This window comes from Fundulus heteroclitus, chromosome 9, assembly GCF_011125445.2.
Source record: "Fundulus heteroclitus isolate FHET01 chromosome 9, MU-UCD_Fhet_4.1, whole genome shotgun sequence".
Taxonomy (NCBI): Eukaryota; Metazoa; Chordata; class Actinopteri; order Cyprinodontiformes; family Fundulidae; genus Fundulus; species Fundulus heteroclitus.
The window spans coordinates 22,088,861-22,112,098 of record NC_046369.1 but is presented as its reverse complement, the minus strand read 5'-3'; the positions used below and the strand labels follow the sequence as shown (position 1 = coordinate 22,112,098).

General features: G+C 38.6%; 1 protein-coding gene across 3 annotated transcripts in view; it reads right to left on the bottom strand.

Annotated features, from left to right (window-relative positions):
• agbl4 (ATP/GTP binding protein-like 4) overlaps positions 1–23,238 on the bottom strand; it is a 464,476-nt gene that overhangs the window by 8,492 nt on the left and 432,746 nt on the right. For all 3 annotated transcript variants that reach the window (XM_036141240.1, XM_036141239.1, XM_036141241.1), the window contains 2 exons: positions 18,975–19,127; positions 8,654–8,816 (listed from right to left, as the gene is read on the bottom strand). In XM_036141240.1, the coding sequence (XP_035997133.1) occupies positions 8,654–8,816; positions 18,975–19,127 (316 nt within the window). The remainder of the gene's footprint in view (positions 1–8,653; positions 8,817–18,974; positions 19,128–23,238) is intronic.

The following is a 23,238-nucleotide window of genomic DNA, read 5'->3' as shown; positions in this document are numbered from 1 at the left end:
ATGTTTATGTGCCAAACTGTATTTTGGCTTGCAGTACATGTGACTTTTAGATATGTGGATGTTTATGTTTGTTTCTCAAACTCGTGAACAAACTAAGAATCACTTGTGGGTCAGAGTTTTGTAGCGACAACTCTCAAAAATAGTTTGGAGTATGATTTCATCAGTCTCTCAAATCGACCTTGAGTAATTTCAGCCTACTGTTTGATGCAAGGTTGCTTCAGTGCAAAGAGGTTTGCAAACATTTGATTTTGCACATCTCCCTGAAGGTCAGCCAGGCTGAGATCTGGACTTCAGCTGGGCCTATGCGATACCTTGATTCTTTTCCTTTGCAGCAATCTTGTTGTAGATTTGCTGCTGTTTTGTGGATTTGTTGCTCTGAGGCACTTTGGCCCTCTGTAGTTTAAAGGTTTATGCTTCTCCACAGTCCTGTCAATTGCACATATTGTTTTAAAACAAAGGGCGGAAATAAAATCTGATAACACAAAGGACAAACTTTTCACTACACTCCATCTTTTGTTTTACCAACAGTTTCTTTGGTTTTAAAGACGTCTCAGGGCCTATTTTATAGCCTTTAAACTATTTCTTTGCACTCGGTGTAGTCTAATACCAGGTTAGCCAAGGTTATCTACTTTATGTAACTCCATTTATTTCAGTTCTTAACAGTTCTTGTGGTCTAATGCAGGACTTCACTAAACCTTAAGTAAATGTTAAAATTAGCCCTTTAAGATCCTTTCAGTACATTTACTTATCCTGCACTTTCCTTTAAAAGCAAAGTGTTTTCTTGTTCAATTGAGTTTTCAAACTATTTCAAACTTTCCAAGAACGGCGGAGTTATCAGTTTGCCCAAAAAGAAACACAACATCCATGGATTTTTTTTTTTTTTTTTTTTTTTTGGCCATGTCGGCTTTCACATTTTTGGGAGAACTCATGTGAGGACACTTGTTCATCTGAGCATGCCGACAATATTTGTGCAATCAACTGTGTGCGTAAATGTGTGTGTTTGGTTGCGTATGCGAGCACCTAGCCATTTGTGCATATCCATGTGATGTGATGTGCATGATGGGTGGTAGTGAAGCATATTTGCCTCCCAGCTATATCATTTGCATACTTGTCACAGCCTGTGCGTTGGGTGTCAGGTTCAATGATGCATGCTGTTTTTCCACCGGCGGCTCTGGCATTCGCGGAGTCCCACTGTTACGGCGACATGCACGTCAAGTGTTGCTGCGTCGGCCGACAGTCAGACATCACACACATGTGGAGAGCTGACGCAGCCATCAATTTGTGACGTCACTCAGAGCTGGTAGCAGCCCGACAATGCTCTGCTTGATTAGACTGCAAGTCATCACCTCTGATGAAAATCAGCAAGTTTGCTGAATTGGAAAGGCAGAGAAATGAGCTGTCCTTCGGTTGTGAAAATCTGAACAAGGTGAACATTTTCAACTGACTGCAGCAAAAACAAAAAAATCCACTAATTTTTAGGAAGGCATTTGGTCCTGAGTCCCTTTCAGAATGCTTCAAAGATTATCTTCGAAGCAACTGAGAAAACAGAAAACACAAAGGCAAATAGAAGATAAGCAGGCTGTGTAATCATAAGTAAAAACACATCTACTGTATCCCCACATGCTTAAATGCACTCATACACACAGAGAGAACATCAAGCTGTGTTTTGAATGAGATCCCAGATTCCTTCAACCTTGATCTGCTCTACACTCATATTCAAACTTTGCAGTTTGGACAGCACTGGTGCAGGTTGTTGTTCTATAAATAACAAGCAAATACATAAATAAACTCCAGTGTTTCATAAAAGTCACTTACATTAAATAAAAATAATTAGCACAAAATGACAAATAATATTTGTGAGATGGAATGAAAAGGACACATGGTCTTCAAAATGTAATGTTTTTTTTTTTTTTTTATTAATCCTTATTCCCTATTCTTTGCATGGACAGTCTCTGCCTTGGAACAAATTTCAAGTCTTGCAACACATTCCCTACAATATTTACCTCTGGATTTACCTCTGGACTATGCCTGGGCCTTTCTTTGAACAGCACCCTGACATTGTAGCTGCGGCTGTGGGTCCTTGTTTTTTTTTTTTTTTTATACATTGAGTGAAGGTGAACCTCCAACCCCAGTCTCAAGTCCTTTGCAAGTTCTAACAGGTTTTCTTCCCCACAGCATGATGCTGCCACCACCAGGTTTCACTGTGGGGATGTGTTTCCAGCCGATGTGACACGTTCGCTTTCTCACTTACACTGTTTTGTATGTAAGCAAAGAACTTCAGCTTTAATCTGGTCTGAACAGAACACCTTCTTCCTTGTGGTTGCCCTCTCCCCTACATGGCTTGTAGCAAATATTATGAACTTACAATGGCTCGTTTTTTAACCACTCTTTAATGAAGGCCAGATTTGTTGAGGCCACATCTACTAGTTGTAATGTCAACAGATACTCCCACATGAGAGGCAGAGGTTTTTAGCATTTCCAGAATTACCGCAGACCTTTAGACTTCTCCTCTGATAAATACTTTCTTTGGCAACCTGTACAAAGTATGATATTGTTCTATAACTTAATCCTGCTTTAAATTTACCACAACTTTCTGCTCTGCCTGCTGTGTTTGTTGGTATTCCTAATGTTTGTTCACTAATTTGTTCACTAAATACTGGATTTTCACCGATATGGACTTAACATGATTAGGATACTTTTGAAGGCAGTTGGTAGCACTGGGTTTTATTTAGGGGGATCACGGCAAGTAGGTTGAACACAAATAAACGCCGCATTTTTTTAAATTTTATATTTGCAAAAACTGCTGAAAGCCTTTCCTTCCACTTCACAATTTTTGCCACTTGCTGTTTCAATTGAATCCCAAAAAGACATACTGAAGTTTGTGCTTGTAAGATGACAAAATGGTGAAAGATGAAAGGGGTATGAATCTGTGTAAAGCTCTCTATAAAACCTGTGGCTGCTGTAGTTGCATGGTGAAGAACGGCTACGCCGGGAAACAAACAAACATGGTTGTTAAATGCTTAGAGGACGATAAAAAGTCATAAACACAAGAGAGGTTGTCCCCGCTGTTTCAGAGAGGAGCATTCTCAGCTTGACTAGATGATATAATGAGCCGTTATGCTGTGGCTGATGGGAAAAGAGGGGGCAAGACATCGTAGAGGAGAAACGAGTGCAACAGAGGGGATTTCAAAAACAAACACAGCCACACAAGGCGTATCACACATTTCCTTGAGCGCATTCAAACTGTGACAAAATTCTTAGCTGCTTGAAAGGTTAAGATTTCAATTTCGGTGGATGCAAGTCACCGTGGTGGGGAAGGTTAGACAGGAAGGATGAAAAGGTGAGCAAAGACACTTGGAAGGGTGGCTGCGGCTATGGGCCAAAGGCTTTTATTTGTCGTGAATTAGTTTGGAGGAATGTGTTGGTGTGAGACGAGGAAAAGAGGAAACAGGGGCAGGTGGAGGGTGGGGGAGACGCTAAAGGTCTCTGTTGATGATTTACATGCTCCATCAAGCAGACTACTGGGGCGTAAAAAGTGACATGGTCTGTTCCTTCAACCTGCCTGACCCCAATCTCCACTGTATATCAGGTCCCCCTGCTGCCTGCCCAACCTCTGGAGCTCCTCCTCAGAACCCCCCCCCCCCTCTCGCAGTTCAACAACTATTCATACATCCCCGGTGCGTCCCACAAGTATGCTTAGCTCTTTTTCACGTTGCATTCGCTGTGACTTTACGACCACGGACATCAGTATGTTTATTGGGATTTTATGTGAAAAACCAACAAGAAGTAGGGTAAAACTGTGAAATGTTAAAGAATTACATCTGAACAGGAATCTTTCAAGTCATGCCACATATTCTCAATTTAACTTAGGTCTGAACTTTACAGTGGTCATGGGTATGTTCTGATCTGAACCAAAGCTATTGTAGCACCGGCTGTATGCTGTCGTCTTGCTGGAAGGTGAAACTTCGCCCCAGTAAAGTCTCATCCTTCCTCCGAACAGTCCCCCCGCCCCAGTACTGCCCAGCATCTTCCTGTCAACAGACCAGCTACTCTATGGGAAAAATAATCATCTCTGAGGCAGGACTCTTCCATCGCAGTGTGCTCAGGGTGATGTACAGTGTTAGTCTTCGGCCACATACCCTGCTGCTCGGGGACCCCTGTCTTGCATGTTTTAGGTGTCTCCTTGCTGCCTGACCTAAATGAATGGATGATTAGGAGGCTTCTGCAGCACTTGATGGCATGCAGAGGAGGTTATGAGATCATTTGAGGCGGAACAGAGGCATGTCTAAAACATGCAGGACAGGGGACCAGGGCTGGGAACCACTGACATACACATGTAGGCTAACACATTCAGCTTCTTCCAATGTTTCCTGGGTCCTATAGTTCCCAGGAGATCACTTGAATCCACTATTTACTTTTTGTCTTGTCCCTTTGCACGAGGAGATTTCTTAAGATTGTTAACATCTTTGGATGATATTATAAACTGTAGTTTAAGGGATATTCCACATCTTCCCAAATTTACCTTTGAGGAATATTATTCTGGAACTGCTCAAACTAGTGGACTGTAATCAACACTTGCTATGGCTTTCTTCTGACAGTGTCTTTCCTGTTGCATAAGGAGCAGATTTTTGTTTGGGGAGCACGACTAATAGTTGTTACCCCACATGGGCTATGGATCGCTGCAGCTCCTCCAGAGTTACTGGGGATGTCTTGGCTGTGTCTGGATTGATTAGGGCTTCATCAGATATTCAAAGCTTCAGGTATTGTTCTCCACTTCATCCACAACTTCATCCACCTCCCAATTACTGATAATTGTTTTAACACACACAAAAAAACCTAAATAAAATATACTGACGATTGTGGTTGTAATGTAACAAAATGTGAAAATGTTCAAGGAGTCTGCATTGAAAGGAATAATTTGAACGTGTTGAGGATACCATACCAAGAAAGGTGTGAAACTAATTTCTGCAGGTGTACTTGTAATTGTTATGATATTCATCTGTTGATTTGCTAGTTGATAAACGTGAACTGGAAAACAAACAAACAGCTGATCCACAAAGTACTGGTTAAGTTCTGACTTCAGCTTCATTTTCACAGTTCTTTTACTAGTACTGAGGAGTATCTTCTGAGGCGTATGTTTAGCACAGACTCCAGACAAAAGTCCTGCAATGTTAGAAACACTAAGGAATCTGAATATGAAGACGTTTGTAAAAAGCCTTTGTCATGATATTTGATTAAGGCAAAATATTGTTGGTGACTAGACTGTTATGACCCTGGAGCTTGTTTTTACCTGTTTTTAAATTGTATTGTTTTATTTCTTGTATTACTATTTTATGACTTATTGTTCAGCACATTGATTGAAATCGTGGCATAAATAAAGTTATTATTATTATTATTATTATTATTATTATTATTATTATTATTATAGCTGTTACAATGGACTATTTATGCATGCATTTTAATACATGTTAAATAATGCTCATCAAAGTAATCCTCCTTAACTTATTCTTGATCAGTTATAACCTTAAAGTTCTAAAGTCCCTACACTGGCTCCCTGTATCTCAGAGAATAAACTTTAAAATCCTCCTGTTAGTCTATAAATCCCTAAATGGCTTAGCACCTAAATACATCACAGACTTGTTATCAGTGTATCAACCCTCCAGACCATTCAGGTCTAATGGCTCCAGCCTACTCTGCATACCTAGAACCAGAACCAAACACGGAGAAGCAGCATTTAGTTCCTATACTCCACTTAGAAACTTCTAGAAAACTGTAAAAGTGCTGAAAGCCTGAGTTCCTTTAAATCAAGATTAAAAACACATTTGTTTAGGATTGCCTTCCACTGTTCTAGTTAAACTGTTTTACTGAAACATCATTAGTTCAGCTTTGTAGTCCAACTGTTTTTAATATTTGCTTTTAGTTTCTATTTTTCCATGTTCTATTTTGTTTCTACATTTTATTCCTACTTGCTTTTATTCTGTTTTATTTTCCTATATTTTAATCATGTAAAGCACTTTGCATTGTCTCTGTACTGAAATGTGCGATACAAATAAATTTGCCTTGCCTTGCCTTGCTTTGCCTTAAACGGTTAAACTTAATGCCTTATTGTGGGTTTTTACCCCTCTTTCCACATGGCAAAGGAGTGCATGTTGGGAACCTAAGTTAGACTTTTGCCTCCAGCCTAAAGACAAGAAAGCTTAATTTTGAATGCTGTCTCTCTGAGAATGTAAACAGAAGAGCTTTAAACAAAAGCAGAAAACATTTTTTCTTAATGACTATCTTTTACAAAACTGCGTGCTTCAGTGAAAAGAAATGAGTTTATCAACAAGTGTTAAAATTCGGATGTGTTTTTCAAATTTGTCTTAACCTTTTGAGTTTGTCAACCATCTAATCTTCCAGCAAGCTTTGTTTTATTTTGCCTTTGTGCACTTGTGTAAAGATTGGAATCCAGTTCATCCACTAAGATTATTTATTTTACACTCTCACAGTTCGGTTCTGATTCCAAAGAGAGGAACTGCAGAACGTCCAGCCCCTGGGCCAGATGAAAACAGCCAGTACCTCCTAGAAAATCTCGAGGCTGAGTCGAACAGATGTGTCGACTAAGCTGTGGAACAGGATGTTCAGAGCCGCAGGTCCAGGGATCCAGTCCAGTTCATTGAGAGGTGACCTCAATGAACCCCTGCCTTAGTCTTAACCAAGGTTAAGACTAAGGCAGGGGTCACCAACATGGTGTCCGCGGGCACCACAGAGCCCCTGAGGACCACATGTGGTGCCCATGAGCCTGTTCTAAAAAAGCCTAATCCACCAGTGAGCTGCATCTAAAACTTTATTTTATTCCGTTACTATTCCTGTTTATTCACACTTGCATTTATATAGATTTAAAAATGACAACATGTATAAGCATGAAAAATGTGAAAAGGTGAACTCTGACTCTTCTAGTTCAAATGTCAGCACTGGTAGCCCTTCGTATGACACAACACCAATGAAGCAGCTCTCAGTCTCAAAAAGGTTGGTGACCCCTGGACTAAGGTGTCTTCTGGATTTATTTAAGGCCGTTAGCTGATGTTGGAACCTGTAGTACCTCAAAGGCCTTCCACCTTTTGAATCAACCTTTTTCCCTATTCCCAACTTTCGCTCAGACATTAGTCAGGTATTTTAAATTGAAAACCATGCGCACAAAAGTTATGTTTACCTTTCAGATAGATATATAGAGATATTTATTGAAATTTTTATAAAGTTAATTTTTTAATCAGCTAATGATGCTCTGAATTTTCATTCCCAGTTGTTTTTGGGATTTACATTTGAGGAGTTAGACTTTATGCTATGTTTTTTCATTCCTTCCTATTTAGTTAAACACTGAGATGCATTAGAGAGATTAGAAGACAAATAATTACTATTTTTTTTGGTAATCAGACCCAATATAATTTACAATGAAATCATTAATATTGGGATTCTGAGAATAAATAGCATTTTTTATGAGATATGCAATTAGGGATCTCTGACAAACAATGTAGCCTTAATATAGAGTTTTAAAAGTACTTACGAGACATATTATATATTAACTATCTAAACAAAATGGTAAACCATTTATGGGGCTTTATTGCTTCTCCACATATCCTTATTAATGTGGCAGTAAGCTTGGCTATTGTGGTGCTTGCACATTGCTTCTAATATAATATTATAATATGGTGACCACAACTAAAATATATAGATCTGATGACTTCACAGGATAACTTTAGCAAGCCAGTTAAAAGGAGATGGCCTGATCTTTTCATATTGCTTCTTTCTGTTCCTACAGACTACATCGTTTGTCAAAAAAGCAGCAAAACCATGATGCTTAAGAGTTTTGCTTATCCATATGTGGAATAGATATTTATATTGCTCACTACTTGTGGGTTAATTAATTGTGCCTCATCTACACTGAAGAAGACCTCCGGTACTTGGCACTAGAGGGCACTAGGGCTGCGTTGATACCAAGCTGCCCCTCCACTTGCACTCCAAGTGCCTGAGAGCACATACTCTTCATATGTAGGACCCTTGTCGCTTTGGAAATCTCTTTCCCCTTCTTTTCGATCACTCTATCGGTAAGATCGCACCACTATCGGCCAACTCTCAGGAGGTCCTCGCCTCTGAGAAGGTCAGACGAAGGAAAACTTCCTTCCTATCTGGTTCCATTAAGGCACCTGTGACCTTCGGCTTCAGTGGTAAAATCCATCTGTGTTTGTGTGTGTGCATGCTAGAGGCTGATGAGACTATTGTTTGTTCCACGGTTTATACCAATGGCAGTTTCAGCCACACACACACACACACACAGCGACAAAAGCCCTTCTCTTTTTTTCCTCTTTTGTAAATGAAATCAATAGATGCAGATATCATCTGCGTTCTGTCACTGCACATCTGTCGCAACAAAAGGCAACAAAAGAGCAACTTGCTTCTCTAGACAGTACAAACGACTTGACATGCAGAGTCACAAACACATGCACAGACTTCCAATTAAGTACAAAAAATACAACATTAAAATAATGATTCGAGCAGCTTGATTGTTGCAAGGATGTGTGTCGGTGTCAGATGAGGAGAGAGAACAAATACAATGAGACAATTATTGCTGTTCGCCGCATTTTGAGCCTCACAGATCGCACATAATGAAGGATACAAATTTCCTCAGAGTATGGCACAGGGGCGGCGCCGCCAGCTGTCATGTAGCCGTAGAAGGACACCTCCAGAGTGTAGCAGTAGGAAGTATCATCAAGAAGACCACCGAGGAAGCGCCTGCCGGTACCGGCCTTCACCTTGTCACGGTTAAATGACGTGTTTGACTGGTGAGACGTGGAAAACAACAAAAACATTTAATGCAGGAGAGGTAAATACTATAAAACCTCTTCTCTAGATCTATGAGCAAAAACCCACCTCAATTCAATACCTCCGGTTAATCTATCAACCCTAAATCCCATACAAGAAGTGGACTTGAATGTCCAAATTGAATGTTTCATTTTGATAAAATCAAAATGAAACATTCAATTTGGAGACATTAAAGATTGATTATTGCTCCAAAAATTATAATAAAATAAGCAAAGAAGACAGGAAGCACATAATAGGTTAGTTTTGATTTCAGACAAATAAGCTGAAAAAACAATAATCATTCCCACCGAGTTGTTACATCAAATCAGAGATGATCAAGCGTCACCTATTGATAAATACAGTGTGGTTGAAATCAGCTTTTATCATGTAGCCATTTTTAGGTAGAAGTGTAAGGCATTGTGAGTCACAAAGTAAGGCACACAAAGAGTAACCCTAACCCTATAGCTTTAAACCCTGAGTAAGAGGAGCAAGATCAGACACTGACCATATTAAAACAGGAGTCCCACCAAAGTCAAGTCAGTGGGACTGTTGTTATTTCTGTAGGAACTGCCAATTAAATACAAATTCATTGGCACCTCTGTTAAAATGTGTACAAAGCCTTAAAACAAATGAATCCTTTATTTCAAGATGCCTAATTTGACACTGAACATTTTTAGAAAATTCAAAGTTTAATTTGACTAAATTTATACAGTGAAGGAAAAGGGGAAAAAATAAGTAATTATTAAAAATTCAACAATGGAACAGTTGGGATTATTGGTACTCTTGATAATCTCTTTAAAACAAATGCAACTGAAGCAGTTTAATTGGTTATTTTGCTTCTTTAAAATTGATCAGAGTTTGTAGGAATGTCCCCTTGGCTTAACACAGAGGCCCATTTCTTTTAGCCACTGGCCACTAGGCTGGAAGAGGACTAATGATTAGTACGCCACCACACAGAATAAGGAAAGACGATTAAAAAGATGTCCAAACCTCACAGTTGGTAGCTCTACATGTACCACAGCCACTGAATAGTGGAGGCTGTGTGGTGCTGTGGGCCTGTTTTTCAATAAGGAGCAGGATACCTTGTTTGAGTACATGGCATCATGAATTCTTGGAAATAGCAGGACATTTTACACGAGACTCTTGTGGACTCTGCCGGAAAACTGAAACTGGGTCATTAATGTGTCTTTTTGCCATTTATTGACCCAAAACATACGAGGACATCATCAAAGAAATTATTCACCAGCGTGAAAGAATCAAACTTCTTTGCTAATCACACTATTCAGATATGAATCAAATAGGAAAACATTGGCGTGAATTAAACATAAGAGAGGATTAGAAACTACTCATGATGTTAAACAATCTTATGAAGATTTTTGAAAAGAAGAATGATTAAAAAAGGTTCTTTCTTTGTGCTCTAGCCTTGTGATGTCAGGACTGTAGAAACTGCTGACAGCAGGGATACTGTGCTACTGTGCTACCAGTAATTTTGTAAACATCAAGATTACTACATTATACCTTTATATGTAGTTATCTATGTGTATAAACACACACAGTCTCTGACAAAAGTTTGTACACCTCTTACATTTTTTAAAAGGTTTTATTAGATCTTTTCATGGGACAACACAAAAGGCGACAAACATGCGAGCCAACAGGACGTGGCTAATGGCAAAGCAAATGATCAGTGGCTGCTTCCATGCTAGCTTCACTAGCTCCAGCTCTTTCCACATTTTTTGAAAGTGCGGGTTTGTGTTCCTACTATAAAAAAGGAATTTCACCCGAGGCTTTCTACAAGTTTTTATCAAGGGTGCCAATAAGGGAGGCTGGCACTGAGAATGACTATAAGAAATATATTTAAAGGTTAGTTTTAACGGAAGATCCTGCACCCTGATGATTCCCTGGACAACCACGTCCTGTCTCCTGTTCTGGTTTGCACATTCTGAGAATAACTAGTAGTTCGTAGTTCTGCATAATGAATAATGAGAACTATATATATATATATATATATATATATATATATATATATATATATATATGCAAACATGCAAACATCTTTATGTGTGTGTGTGTTCTGGCAGAGTGGTAATGAAGGGTTAGCCATTTTGGGCTGAGGATCCAAATTGGAGAAGCCTGAACAGGAGTAGTTTGATCTCTCTAGCCAGTCCTGTTGAATATGTGGTTTTGACTGAATTGCATTTATTATTACTTTATTACCACACCAGTCTGGTAAAATTCTGAATATTTAAGTGTTCCTGAATATATGTTTATTTGCTTTTTGCAATAAAACAAACTATAGAGCTTCAGAGTCTCTGTAAGCTCGGCGCTTTACTCAGTGGTCCGCCACTTTGTTGTTCGTTTTCACTCTCGCCGCTTTCATCTGCATTGTTTTTCAGCAAACAGCGCTCTAAAAAGCAACCTAATGCCACCTGCCAGTCATCAAACAGCAAATTTAGCATGCAGTTTGCAAACACACGGGTACATTTAGCAGGTAATGAGCCATATATACATATCTAAGGATTCAAGGAAGACCAAAAATGCAGCTCAGAGTCTGTAGGATGTTTTTATTAAGCAGCTGTTTGCTAACAAGTTTGCCACATCATATTGTGTTGTACACAACTGGTCAAAAAGAGAAAGAAATATTGAAATAATAGATGTAGCAAAGTATTTGTAGTAGAGGGAAATTTGAAACTCTTGATGGGTGTATTATAGGCTCACTGAATACTTAAGAAGATGTAATCTGAGTAATTATAGGATCAATGGACAATAATGATGTTTTTGTTCATTAAATCAAAGATATCAAACCCTTAGAGTAAGAAAATTGCTATGAGCTGAACTTGATGTGGCAATTTTATGAAGTACATAAAAGTCGATGTAGCTGCTGTCTTTAAAAAGCCGTGTTAATGCGATAAGGTCAAATAAAGTTAAATTATAAACAGCTGTTGGGCTACGGCTCCATAAGATTTCTGGATTTAATCTGATCCTATAAATGGTTATATTAATAATATTGTCCTAAACATAATTATGAGGATATCAGTTAGCTTTATTTCTTCTTTTCAGTCTGTTGTTGTCATGAAAATGATCTTACATTTAGATTTCAAAGTCAAAGGCCAGTTTGTTTCTAACACTTTGTCTTCAAAAGGTGTATTTCAACTCTCTTTCATTTGTTATCATAAAAGATTGCTTAAACCATGCGAAGACGCTGCATGCTTCAACACTGTACTGCACCAACCTATGGATTGCCCTGTTTGCTCGCCTTACACATTTCTAATTAGAGATTTACCAAGAAATGAGCTTGTGAGCAGATTCAGCAGATTTTATTCCTGGAACCTCCCTTATCAGTCAGCTTCCGGTTGAAAATAAAAAATCAGAGCCTGTTTTGATCAGTCAACATGCTATAACTAAGCTGCAGCAACTCCTTTGAGCCCTTGAAAATGTCAAGATATTTCTGTGGAGGCATGCTGACCGTTTATTTTTGCGGCCAATGAATTTAAACGGGAAGAGAAACATCAACAGAATAGCACTAGATAACCGAAAAACTGAAAGTAATTCAACAAAGTTGCTTTGATTATCTTTTTGAAGAGTCCAGTTCTATCCTGTCATGGAACAGACTGGAAATACGAAATTTGTAGATACACACAGCGATTGATTTTCACAGATACTAAAAAAACATAAGATGCTAAAGACAGTGGGAGGTGGCCTAGTGCTTAGAGCTTGCATCCTGAGAAGGCTGCTAGTCCCCCGGTTCGAATCCCGCAGACTGCTCCCAGAATTACTCAGAATTAGCCCCAGCATGCTCCCCGGGGGCTGCACAGAGGCAACCTGCTGCTCCCTGAGGGATGTTAGAAATTCAGAGGACACATTTCATTGGCATGTATAAGTTTTAATGACAAATACAGATTCACAGTATTACTAAAATATCGACTCTAAACATTTTGTCTTTGTTTTCAGATATTAGTTTAACTGCAGAGCTGTGTAACTCTGACTCCTCTCACACACGGTGGGATCTTATACAAGGAAAGGCTCCTTTATTATTACAATAAATCAAAGGGTAATTTCACTATTTATCTGTTAAACTATTTCTTTCTTGTAATGAGTTGGACAAAGCTTTTATTGAATTTTTTGACTAAATATTGTAAAAACAATTTATACCTTGTGTAGAGAAATACGGTTAAATCTGAAAAACGCATCATGAAAAGTGAAAGACTTCCTGTCACTCATACGAAATAGTGAAAATATATAAGTATAATATATTTATAAATATATATAAATAAAATATATAAACATTTGTTAGAGCTTGTAATATTTAAGCCTTTATTTCTGTTAATTTTGATGTCTCTGAGATGTTTAGATTACATAAAATTAATTGAAAATATTTTAAAAAGAAATGTCAGGCTTCCAAAACGTATGCTAATTTCCAGGCAAAAGACAATTGGTTGGACCTATTTTAAAGAATGTTTAACTTTTTCACAATATTCTAAAATTCTAAGACACTGAATTTTGCATTTTTATTATATATACCATATATGTTGGGCTGAGATCTGAAGTTCAAATGCTCTTGGTGGTTCCCAGGACTCGAATTGTGACGAGGGGAGGCGGAGCCTTTTTTCACCTGTAGCCTCTGAACTCTGGAACGGCCTCCCTCTTTCTTTCAGCTCCGCCAGAACGCTAAGCAAATTTTAACTCTTTTAAAAAAGCAACTCTTCATGCTGGCCTGTAACTCCAGAGAGCATGATTATTGTTTATTTTATCGTAGTGTCATTGCTTACTGATTTTATCATTATGTTTTTATTTTTAGTTTTTTTTATTCACCTTTGACCGTGTTATGGTATGTTTAAGTGCTTTATAACTAAAGTTTAGACAGACAGACAGATCGATAGATAGAGTTGAGGATCTTGAGTTGTGCAGAGACAAACCCTATGTTGGCTTGCCCTTGTTTAAGGGAAAGGGATTTTATTTTATAGCAGAAAAAAAACAAATACTGCATTTTGAAATAAATTTGGTTGTTATTTATTATTTAGAAATACTGGATGAGTCAAATCCTCAGTCAGGAATTTTGAGCTAAAGCACAAATAGATCTTCCAAATGGACAATGACAAATCGTTCCAACAAATTAGTTACAAAGAGGCAACAAAGTTAATATTTTGAAGTGACCATCAGAGCCTTGATCTCAGTCAGGTTTGGTGGGCACAAGCAGGTTATCCTACAAACTTTCAATATGCAGTATTACTATGGCATTTAAAAAACCCAGACTGCTTATATTCAATGTCAAAACATTTATGTGTGATACTATATTGGCTTGATGCAAAGCAAAGAAATGTAACAAGCTCTGGTAAGTATTAACTGACATGTCATTAGTAAAAAATGCATTTATGTCATGGGATTTCTCTCTCAGGGCTACTTGCAAAGGGGAGTTCATTTCAGCAGATTTACACAATGTCATTACAAACCTTGGCTGTAAACGGGAAAAGTGTGGGAGAAAAATCTATTCCAGCTCTGAGCGTGTCAGCTATAACACACAATTTGACGGCGTCTGGGGGATGAGTGTGGAAAAACGTTCCATTCACTGTAAATTCACTCCGCGGCGGCGAGAGTGGACTTGCTGAAATGCAGACTCGCCGGCTGCCGGTGGGAGTTTGCCGTGATTGTGTTGTGCTGCTGCTGCGCTGGGCTTTAGGTAGTGCTGAATGGGCACGGGGACAAAGGCGCAGAAAAGGAGATGACCCCTGGGCCAGCTGTCACACAAGACGTCCCGGGAACAGAAAGAGAACATTTTGTGAAAAGTTTTTTTTCTCCCCTCTACATTTGTAGCACACCCCACAGCATAGACACTGATAATAAGTAAGAATTTAATACGTGTATGAATAAACTGCCTGCCTGTCTTTAATTAGGATGTCTGAGCATCAATAGGTAATAAAGGTTAGCCAGCATTATACATCTAAGTTGCTCTGCTATTAAATGTCAATGTCACAAAGTAAATGAAGGTCATAATAAGGAACTAGATGATGCATCCTTGTCTAAAAAGGGGTCTGTATGTGTGACAGAGCGGCGGGATTTCCACAGTTGTTTGTCCACATAACAAACTCCACTAGGGAGCTGAAACCAAACAAGGAAATCAACTTTTACACTCAAGCACTGTGGTTTGACCTTCTACACACCTGCACAGAAAACTAAGCGTTTTTATGTCCTTTAGAGTTTTTGACATTCATACATTTTCCCCCCCTGATCTGCATACAGACTGTTCTCTGAAAGGACAAAGTGACAAAGGTGTTGGAGTGTTTTGTTAATTAATTAAAAACCAAAGGAGTGAAGTATTCGATTAACATAAGAGTCCACAGTCTTTGTTATGACATCCGCAATTAGGCTGTGGAGCGTCCCACAGCTAGAAGAGACCCTTGAGAGGCTTCTAGGCTGTGATTGGAGTCCACCTGAACATAACTGAATTAATTGGATGTAATCAGGAAAGGTCTGCAGAAGGTCTCACAGTTGATGATGTTTGTCTTTATAAAAACCACGTTATGCGGTCAAGAAAAAAATCTGCAAACCTGTGAGACGGATTATGTAGACTTGGTAAACAATGTCAGAACATTGATGAAACCATTAAGTTCTGCTTAAAGTCAAACTTTTTAAATATATTCTAAAAGCAATGTTTGCAAGAAAAATTGTTGCTATAGAAAGTATTGAACTGTAGAGGTAAACAATTGATTGCTGTATATCCTTTAACTGTTAAGGTTTAGGTCAATAAGGCTACATGGAAGACTCTGGTTTCCTCTCATACTTCAAAGTTATTCATTTTAGATAACTTGTTTACTTAATATTGTCTGTATGTGTGAGTGGTTAGATGCATGGTTAATTATTATAATTTTGTTTTTTCTGAAGCTTTTTTTTTAACTCAAAGCTCACAATACTTGAAAGAGCAATGAGCAATAATTAATTATATTATATATAAAGAACTAAACATTAGTTTTGTGAAGAACTAAAGGTATTTTTTTTTTTAGATTAAATACGGCATGACGTCACACACCGTCTGTTTTGTTCTCCAGTCTCTTGTTTACAAGACTGGCCGGCCGCGCCTTCATGTACGTCCATGTGAACAGCTGCTACTCAGGGCTTAGCCCCTCCCTGCCAATAAAATCCCACCTCCACGTTCACCTGAAGATGATCAGGACCCATTATCACCACAAAAAACAAACAACGCTCTTTGGCAGCAAAGAAGTTGTCAGATAAGGAAAAAAACAAACAGGGATTGACATTGGCCTTGCGTTTCCAAGGTGCAGTCTCCTCCGGACTGCTGAGTAACACCGTGAAGTCAAGTGTTTGTTTTTGTTGGTGTTGCTATGTTGATTCAATTCAATGTAATGCTACAATTGTGGCATATGGATTAATTGTTGGAGTTTGACCTGCAACAGGCCACGCGTTACTGTTACATGAGGCGAGTAGCCGGTAGATTTTTAAATAAAACAAAAACATAAAATATTAAAGATAAAAAGGATGGATACATTTTGTTTTATGGGTGCTGATATTTGAGGGAAATTATGTAATAAAAGCCCCATGGTTTCCATCAAACCCTCAAAAATATTACTGCTGTTTTAGGTGTCATTCTTTTGTGAAAATTCACTGCATTCATTTTCATACCTATATTTTTTAAAAACATTTGTTGGTGGAAGGTCACAAGAGCCACAGATTGCAGACCCCTGATCTAAAACAAACTAGACCCCGCTTTTAGGGACAGGAGTTTGCCATCTCTGGACTTATGACAAAAACAATAAACTAAATCAACAAAACAAAACTTCTGGTGCCATTCATGTAAATCCCATCATTTCTGCTGCTGTTCAGACCAGCACTGCCGTTCTGGTATTGGTGTGTCATTTTTAAATGAGCCGGTTCTATTAGCTGACCGCCGTCTGGGAGAACCAAATCTCCTTCAAGTGTGCAGGTTACAAGCGTCCAAAACAGGAGCATTGGGACTCTTCGGGTTATGTCATCAACCTGCGCCTCTGTGTCATAATTGCGACACCAAAAATGACATGACCATCACTGTTTTTGCCATCTTTACGGCTAAGAAATATTAAAATTGCAACAAGCATGTGTGACTTTCATTTATGATAGCACCTTGATGTGACACTGTTTTATTTATATATTTTTGTTACAGAATATAAACCTAAAATAATAATGAAGACATTTGATATTTTTCACGACTATTTCTTCATTGCATTTTTTATAACTTCATCAACAGCGTCACGAACAGGAAGCATAAATGGTTGCTTTCTTGTTCAGAAACACACTTTTAAATAAACAAAGTCAATAAATAGACATGCAAAACATTACTTGGTGCTTTCAGACATTTTAAAGTCCATATACATCATACAAATTCAATCAAGCAGATATAATTAAAATAAACCAGCTGCTACTGTTTAAGGAAATTTCTGTTTTCTAAGTTAAAATGCTTACCATACTTGTTTTAAGAAACAAAAATAGGTGATTAGTCATTTATTTAAGGTGGCAGTATGATTTTAGGTCTTTTTAGATAAAATATTTTCACCTTCTCACTCAAAACGTCTCATGCAGCAATGAATTGTGGGTAATTGTGGGCAGTGAAGCCTGCATCAATGTGGACTTCACCAAAGTGTGGATCGAGGGTGAAAAGAATGTGGGGCGAAATACCCGGAGAACCGGGAAACACTATGATTACGATTTGAGGGGCACAATGGTGGAGGTGCGAATATTAGGACAAGGCCCTTGACTGCATACTGAGGAGATAATTCAGGCATTTGATTCAGGTGGGTTGGACCAGGGACACATCTAAAAGATCCAGAACACCGGACCTTGAGGACCAGAATTGAAGACCACTGGTCTAAGGTCTACTAAAGTCAGAGACAGAGATGCAATATTCCAGCGTCTCCCTATCGTAGAGATAAATGAAGTACAATTATCTATAAAGCTCTCCATTAGTGTTTTAATCACTTCATCAAAACTCAGAAATGGAGAAATCAGAAACTGAGCATCAACAAAATAATAATAATATAAATGTTTTAAAGAAGACAATATTTTTCTAGGACGGTAGATAATATTCGGGGTGGAGGGAAAAGCAAAAGGAGAAAAATGAATCAGAAACCTAGGCTGACCTACTAAATGTCATCACAACCCTCATACAAGAGGGTTTTTTAATGGGTTTTATTATAAAAACATCCAGAGTCCAGATCTGAAGTAACCAAAGTTAAAGCTGATTGTTTTTATCAAGAACAATGGGAGAAAATAAAGGTGTATTGTATAAATGTTGTTGAAAGTATTTTATTTAACAATTATTTTGAATATTGTTTTAGTTATGTGTTCTTAAAACCTTACTGAATAACATATCAAGTGTTTAAATAAAACACTGATATATTTTACTTAATTGTTGTGGAACACAAATATTCACTGATAAAGCAGGATTTAACTGCACCAGTTTTATCATCAGCCTGTTTTCTAACTTTATGTTTTCATGTTAATCTAAAAGACATATTTAAAGTGTGGTGTAGGATCATTATAATGGCTTATTAAGCTATGAATTTATTCATTTGACTTATTTCACAGGGAATCCAAACATGCTCTACAAGTCCAAATGACTGAATGTATGGTTGAAATGTATCATTTTAATTTCATGTTCTGTATTTGTTTTTATTTTAATAAGGTTTTTCAGGTTGCCCTGGCCTACTCACTTCTCTCCTGTGCTCAAAGTGAACATCTTTTCTAACACTCAGCCGATCTTTACGTGTCTCCTTCAGTGTATGAACATCTTTCATGTGTGAGTGGACAAGTTGGCACTTGAGTGTCCTAGGTTTAAGATATGCTGCTAATTACCTCATGCGTGTAGTCTGCGTGAGGAGATTTTCTCCTAATCTAAAACCAGTGAAGCATATGTTTTCTTCTAATCAACAACTACCTTAAATGCATGCAGCAACACTTCAAAGGTCGACAGTCCAAGCTATGCTCCCAAGTGTCTGCCACTTAGAGTGCAGCAGTTCAGAGCCTCATCAAACACCACTTCACCAGGACTTGCTGAGATAGGACTATGTCACGCTGTTAAGCAAAGCAGTAGGAATCCTGGGTCCTGAGCCCTGACTCTGAGGCCTGTGTGTCTCTGTGTTGCTTTGACTTACGAAGGAGAAGTCCGGCGCGTTTTGGCACAGCAGCCTGGGAAAGACGGCCTGTCTCTGAGCACGCTCCTCGTCCTCGAACACGTTTCCATACATGAAGCCGTTTAGCATGGTGGAGTGGGAATGGACATCAATGTAGAACTCCAAACTGACACTCTAGCAGGAAAAAAAAGTGTATAGAGAAACAGACAAAAGAGCAGATGGTCAGTTGGGATAGTTTTCCACCCGTGAGCAGAGAACAACAGATTTTTTTCTCCCTGGAAAAGACTTTGACCCATGGGAGAGGTATGATCACTCCAGCCACTGTGGGCTGAGATTAGAGCCCTACCTGAAAGGAGCCAGTCACCCAGACATAACTTCAATCAGGCTGTCCTTCTGAAGGGCAAACCGTAAATAGGTACATGGCCTGGTGAGCTGAGAGGAATATGGTAGAAACACAGACACTCACATCTGGACACCCAAGATTCATTACAGTCACCAATTGAATTTATTTAGTGGATCCTAAATGTATATTGAATCATTAACTCTGTATAAACGGTTTTGGCAAGATCTGAGAACGTTTGGGCAATAAATACAAATGCTGATACGAACAGTCTGCTGGAGTTAAAGAGATGTTTCCAGAAACACAATGTGAGGGAGCAACAAGCATCTAACTTACACTAATACATAAAAAAGGAATCACTTTAGGCTTAAAGATATAGTTGGCAGTCCTGTTCAGAAAACAGTTTTTGTTATGCTGGGCAAAATGGTCCTTTACTCTTGACAGTAATCAATACATTTGGTATTCAGAAAAAGAAGGTAAAAAAATTAGATCTCTATGAAAGCTGCAGGCCTGTAAAACCTCTGACCAATCACTGCCATACAGTCCGAACAGAAAGAACCAATCAGATGCCTTCGTATCTCGTCTGCCCCCCCAGCTTTACAAATATTTTTATTAATTCTTGTTTTTATTTCTGTGATATTCTGTTTACTTTATTGTTTTTGCATTAAAGCCATTTAATATCCAACAATTTGTAAAGCCCCCTAGTCAATAAAAATATTTTTTTATATGTGCCGTACCTTTGTGCAAGAGTATTTGTCTCATTACAGATTTCTTCCGTTTTTGCTTTTTTGTCACACTTAAATGTTTCAGATCACCAAACAAAGTATAAATACAAAGACACCCGCATCAATATTTCAAATCATGATTTTGTTTAATGGCAACCTAAACTAACCTTCCCCTGTCTAGAAATAGAATTTTCCCCTGGTATGAATCATTATTTGTAATTAACCAGACATTTCCTTCACAATTTCATCAGCCAGACCAAAGCTTCTTTACTGCTGTTGCGGTTGAATCACAAAATCACATAAATAGAAGCTGTGTGAAAACACAGCTTCTATGTATAATATATAATTGTCACATTTTATCTTAAAAATGGTTTTAAAATAACATATGATCTCATTATTCACATAATAAAAACATGGTATTGAACAGGGCTAAAATTATATAAAACTGTTGAATCAACATTGTACTTTTTGTGCCAATAATTTTATTAAGTTCTCACACACTGTCTGAAACTCCACCAGGATAACAGCATCAAGTGGGCTGACAACAGAAATAAGTAATCTAAATTAAAAAAACGTCTCTTAAATAAAATCTGTGATCTAAAGAGTTCAATACTAACTCAATCCAAGCTCTGAATTTTGCAGGTCCTTACAATATAAATTAATGTTTACTAATGGTCTAATATCCTTTGACCTCAATCGCAAAACAAAATGAGAGACACAAGTGGGTAAAAATTATATCTTGAATTATCTTGGGAAGAACCCACACCCCACCCCACCTTCTGACCCTCAACAACAGACTGACACCCACCAGCATCCCTCCCTTCGCCTGCTCTCTCTATCTTATCACTCTGTGGCCTCTCTCACAGTTTTATCCCTCTACTCTTCTTCCTTTTCCCTCTTTTATCTTCTTCCCTCTCTGCTCATTACAGATTCAGCTCCATACCTTGTTCCCTGTGGGTCATAAACAGGAGGAGAGGGAGAAATGTGAGGACAGAAAAGGAGAGAGAGAGAGAGATAGCGGGATGGAAGCAGGGGAGAAAAAGAAAAATGGATAAAGGGGAAAACGATGCATTTGCTTGTAGCAGCGTGTGTTTGTGAAGTAACAGAGGAAGCATTGAAGAGCTTACAGAAAAAAGGACGTGGCCAACAAAGAGAAGAAAAAAGGAGGGAATAAGTATATAAAGACAAACAGACAGAGGAGAAAATGAGAGAAAGACAGAGAGAGAGAGAGAGAGAAACAAAGATGTGTGCGCAGAGACTGGCAGGGGTGAGACAGAGAGAGGGAAGTGATGCTTGGGCGGCCCAGGCGACGCAGTGTGGCTGTGTTTGAAATTCTGCTCACAGCCAAAGCAATTTCCTGGCGGTGGCTGTGCTGTCAGCTGGTTGGCTGGCTGGCGGTGAAATATGGTGGCTGGGAGTCGGCCGCTAGCAGCCCCCGACAACCTGATGGATGGAGCCCCAGAGGAGAGGAACAGCAGCCGGAGAAGGTGGGGTTGGGTGAGGAGAGGGTTGGGAGGTGGTTAGGTGAGGAGAAACAACAGAAAAACAAAAAGAGAAAAAGAACGAAAGAGAGAGAGAGAGGGCGGGCGAAAAAAAAAAAGCTTAATGCAGTCAAGTGAGCAGCAGTGGTGATGTGAGGAGAAAAATAACATGAGACAAAAAGGTAAATAAATAAATTAATGAAACTGAAAGGGAGCAGCGAAAATAATAAAAAAAAGAGTACAAGAAGAAGATAAGCAAGATACAAAAGACAGGCAGTAAAATTTAGATTTATTATAGAAAGAAAAAAGGGTGTAGAGCACAGGATCCAACCAGCAGGGTTTTAACAAGGCACACTCTACTGATAATCACTCAGGGCTCCCCCTCAGGTGGAGGTAAGGCCGGGAAAGGGAAAATGGAGGTGGCAATATAGGGCTGGGTTTAAGAAAGGTGGACAGGCATCTGATCAAAGTAACGCTCTGGGAGGGGTGACATTAGTTAGCGACTCCTTTGAAGTAATCCCAGTTAAAACTGCACTACGAAACCTTTAGCCACTAGGGGCACTAGACCTCTGAAGGTCCACTGGCAACACTGCGCAGTCGCAAAATTAAACAGTCTCCCTCAATGTTTTGGAATCTGATAGCAGACAACTTTGGTCCAGCAGATTAAGAAGTCATTGAGTTACTTGTAAAGACAAGGCCACATTCCCCCCTCAAGACTAAATCCTACATCAGAGAACCAAACAAATGTCTGATCAGGTGTCATATCTGTTCTGTTTTCTTACTAAGGCAGTCTGAGCTTGGGCTGCCGTAAACCTAGAATTTGGTATACTGTATAAACTGTATATTGACCTGAAAAATTATTTAATATACCTCAAATTAAGCTAATACTTTGATCAAAACGTACATGGTGCTGCTTTAAGGTAAAGGATGTGTAGCCGTTTAGTTTAAAAGAGCTATTATTATTGTGTGCATCCAGCTCACATAAAACATGATGCTGGGATTGCACATAGAAGTAAAGATTAGGTTTCAGTATTACTTTAAGGAAAGTATCCCTATTTTTACTCCTTTTTTACAAAAGGACTAAAGGTTTCACAACACACAAATTGTGTTTTAAAGAAGTGTAGAATATTTCAGTCCAAGTTTGACCAATCCACATACAGCGTTTTTTATGTTCGTCTCATTCTAAGGTGGTCGTTGTACTAAAAAAAAGGAAATAGGAAGGACCGAAGTAGATGGCCACTATATGTTTGTCGGTAGCCAACAGTTAATCAGTCGTAATTTCACAGTCAACATAACAGGGCTTCAAGTACAAAAAGTACTTCATGCCTAACTTCAAAATAAGAGTCTCAATCACAGATAAAAAAATATCAACCTTAAAATAGACAACCACAGATTCTGGGAAGATAATATTGTACTACACTGCCAAAAGTATTCACTGACCCCTTTAAGCCATTGGAGTATTGTGTGTGCGCTAATCACTTCATTGGCAACGGGTATATAAAACCCAGCAGCTAAACATTCAGAATGGGTCGCCCTCAGGAGCTCGGTGAATTCCAAGCATGGTACTGTGGTCGCACTTATCCATTAGGTCCAGTCATGAAATTTACTAACTTCAAAATATTTCTCAGTCAGTTGTTAGCGGAAGTGAAAGAAATGGGAATAGCAGCAACTCGCCCATACAGTAGTGGTGGGTCACATACAATTAGAGCAGGATGTGGATCATAGTGAGCAGAGATAAA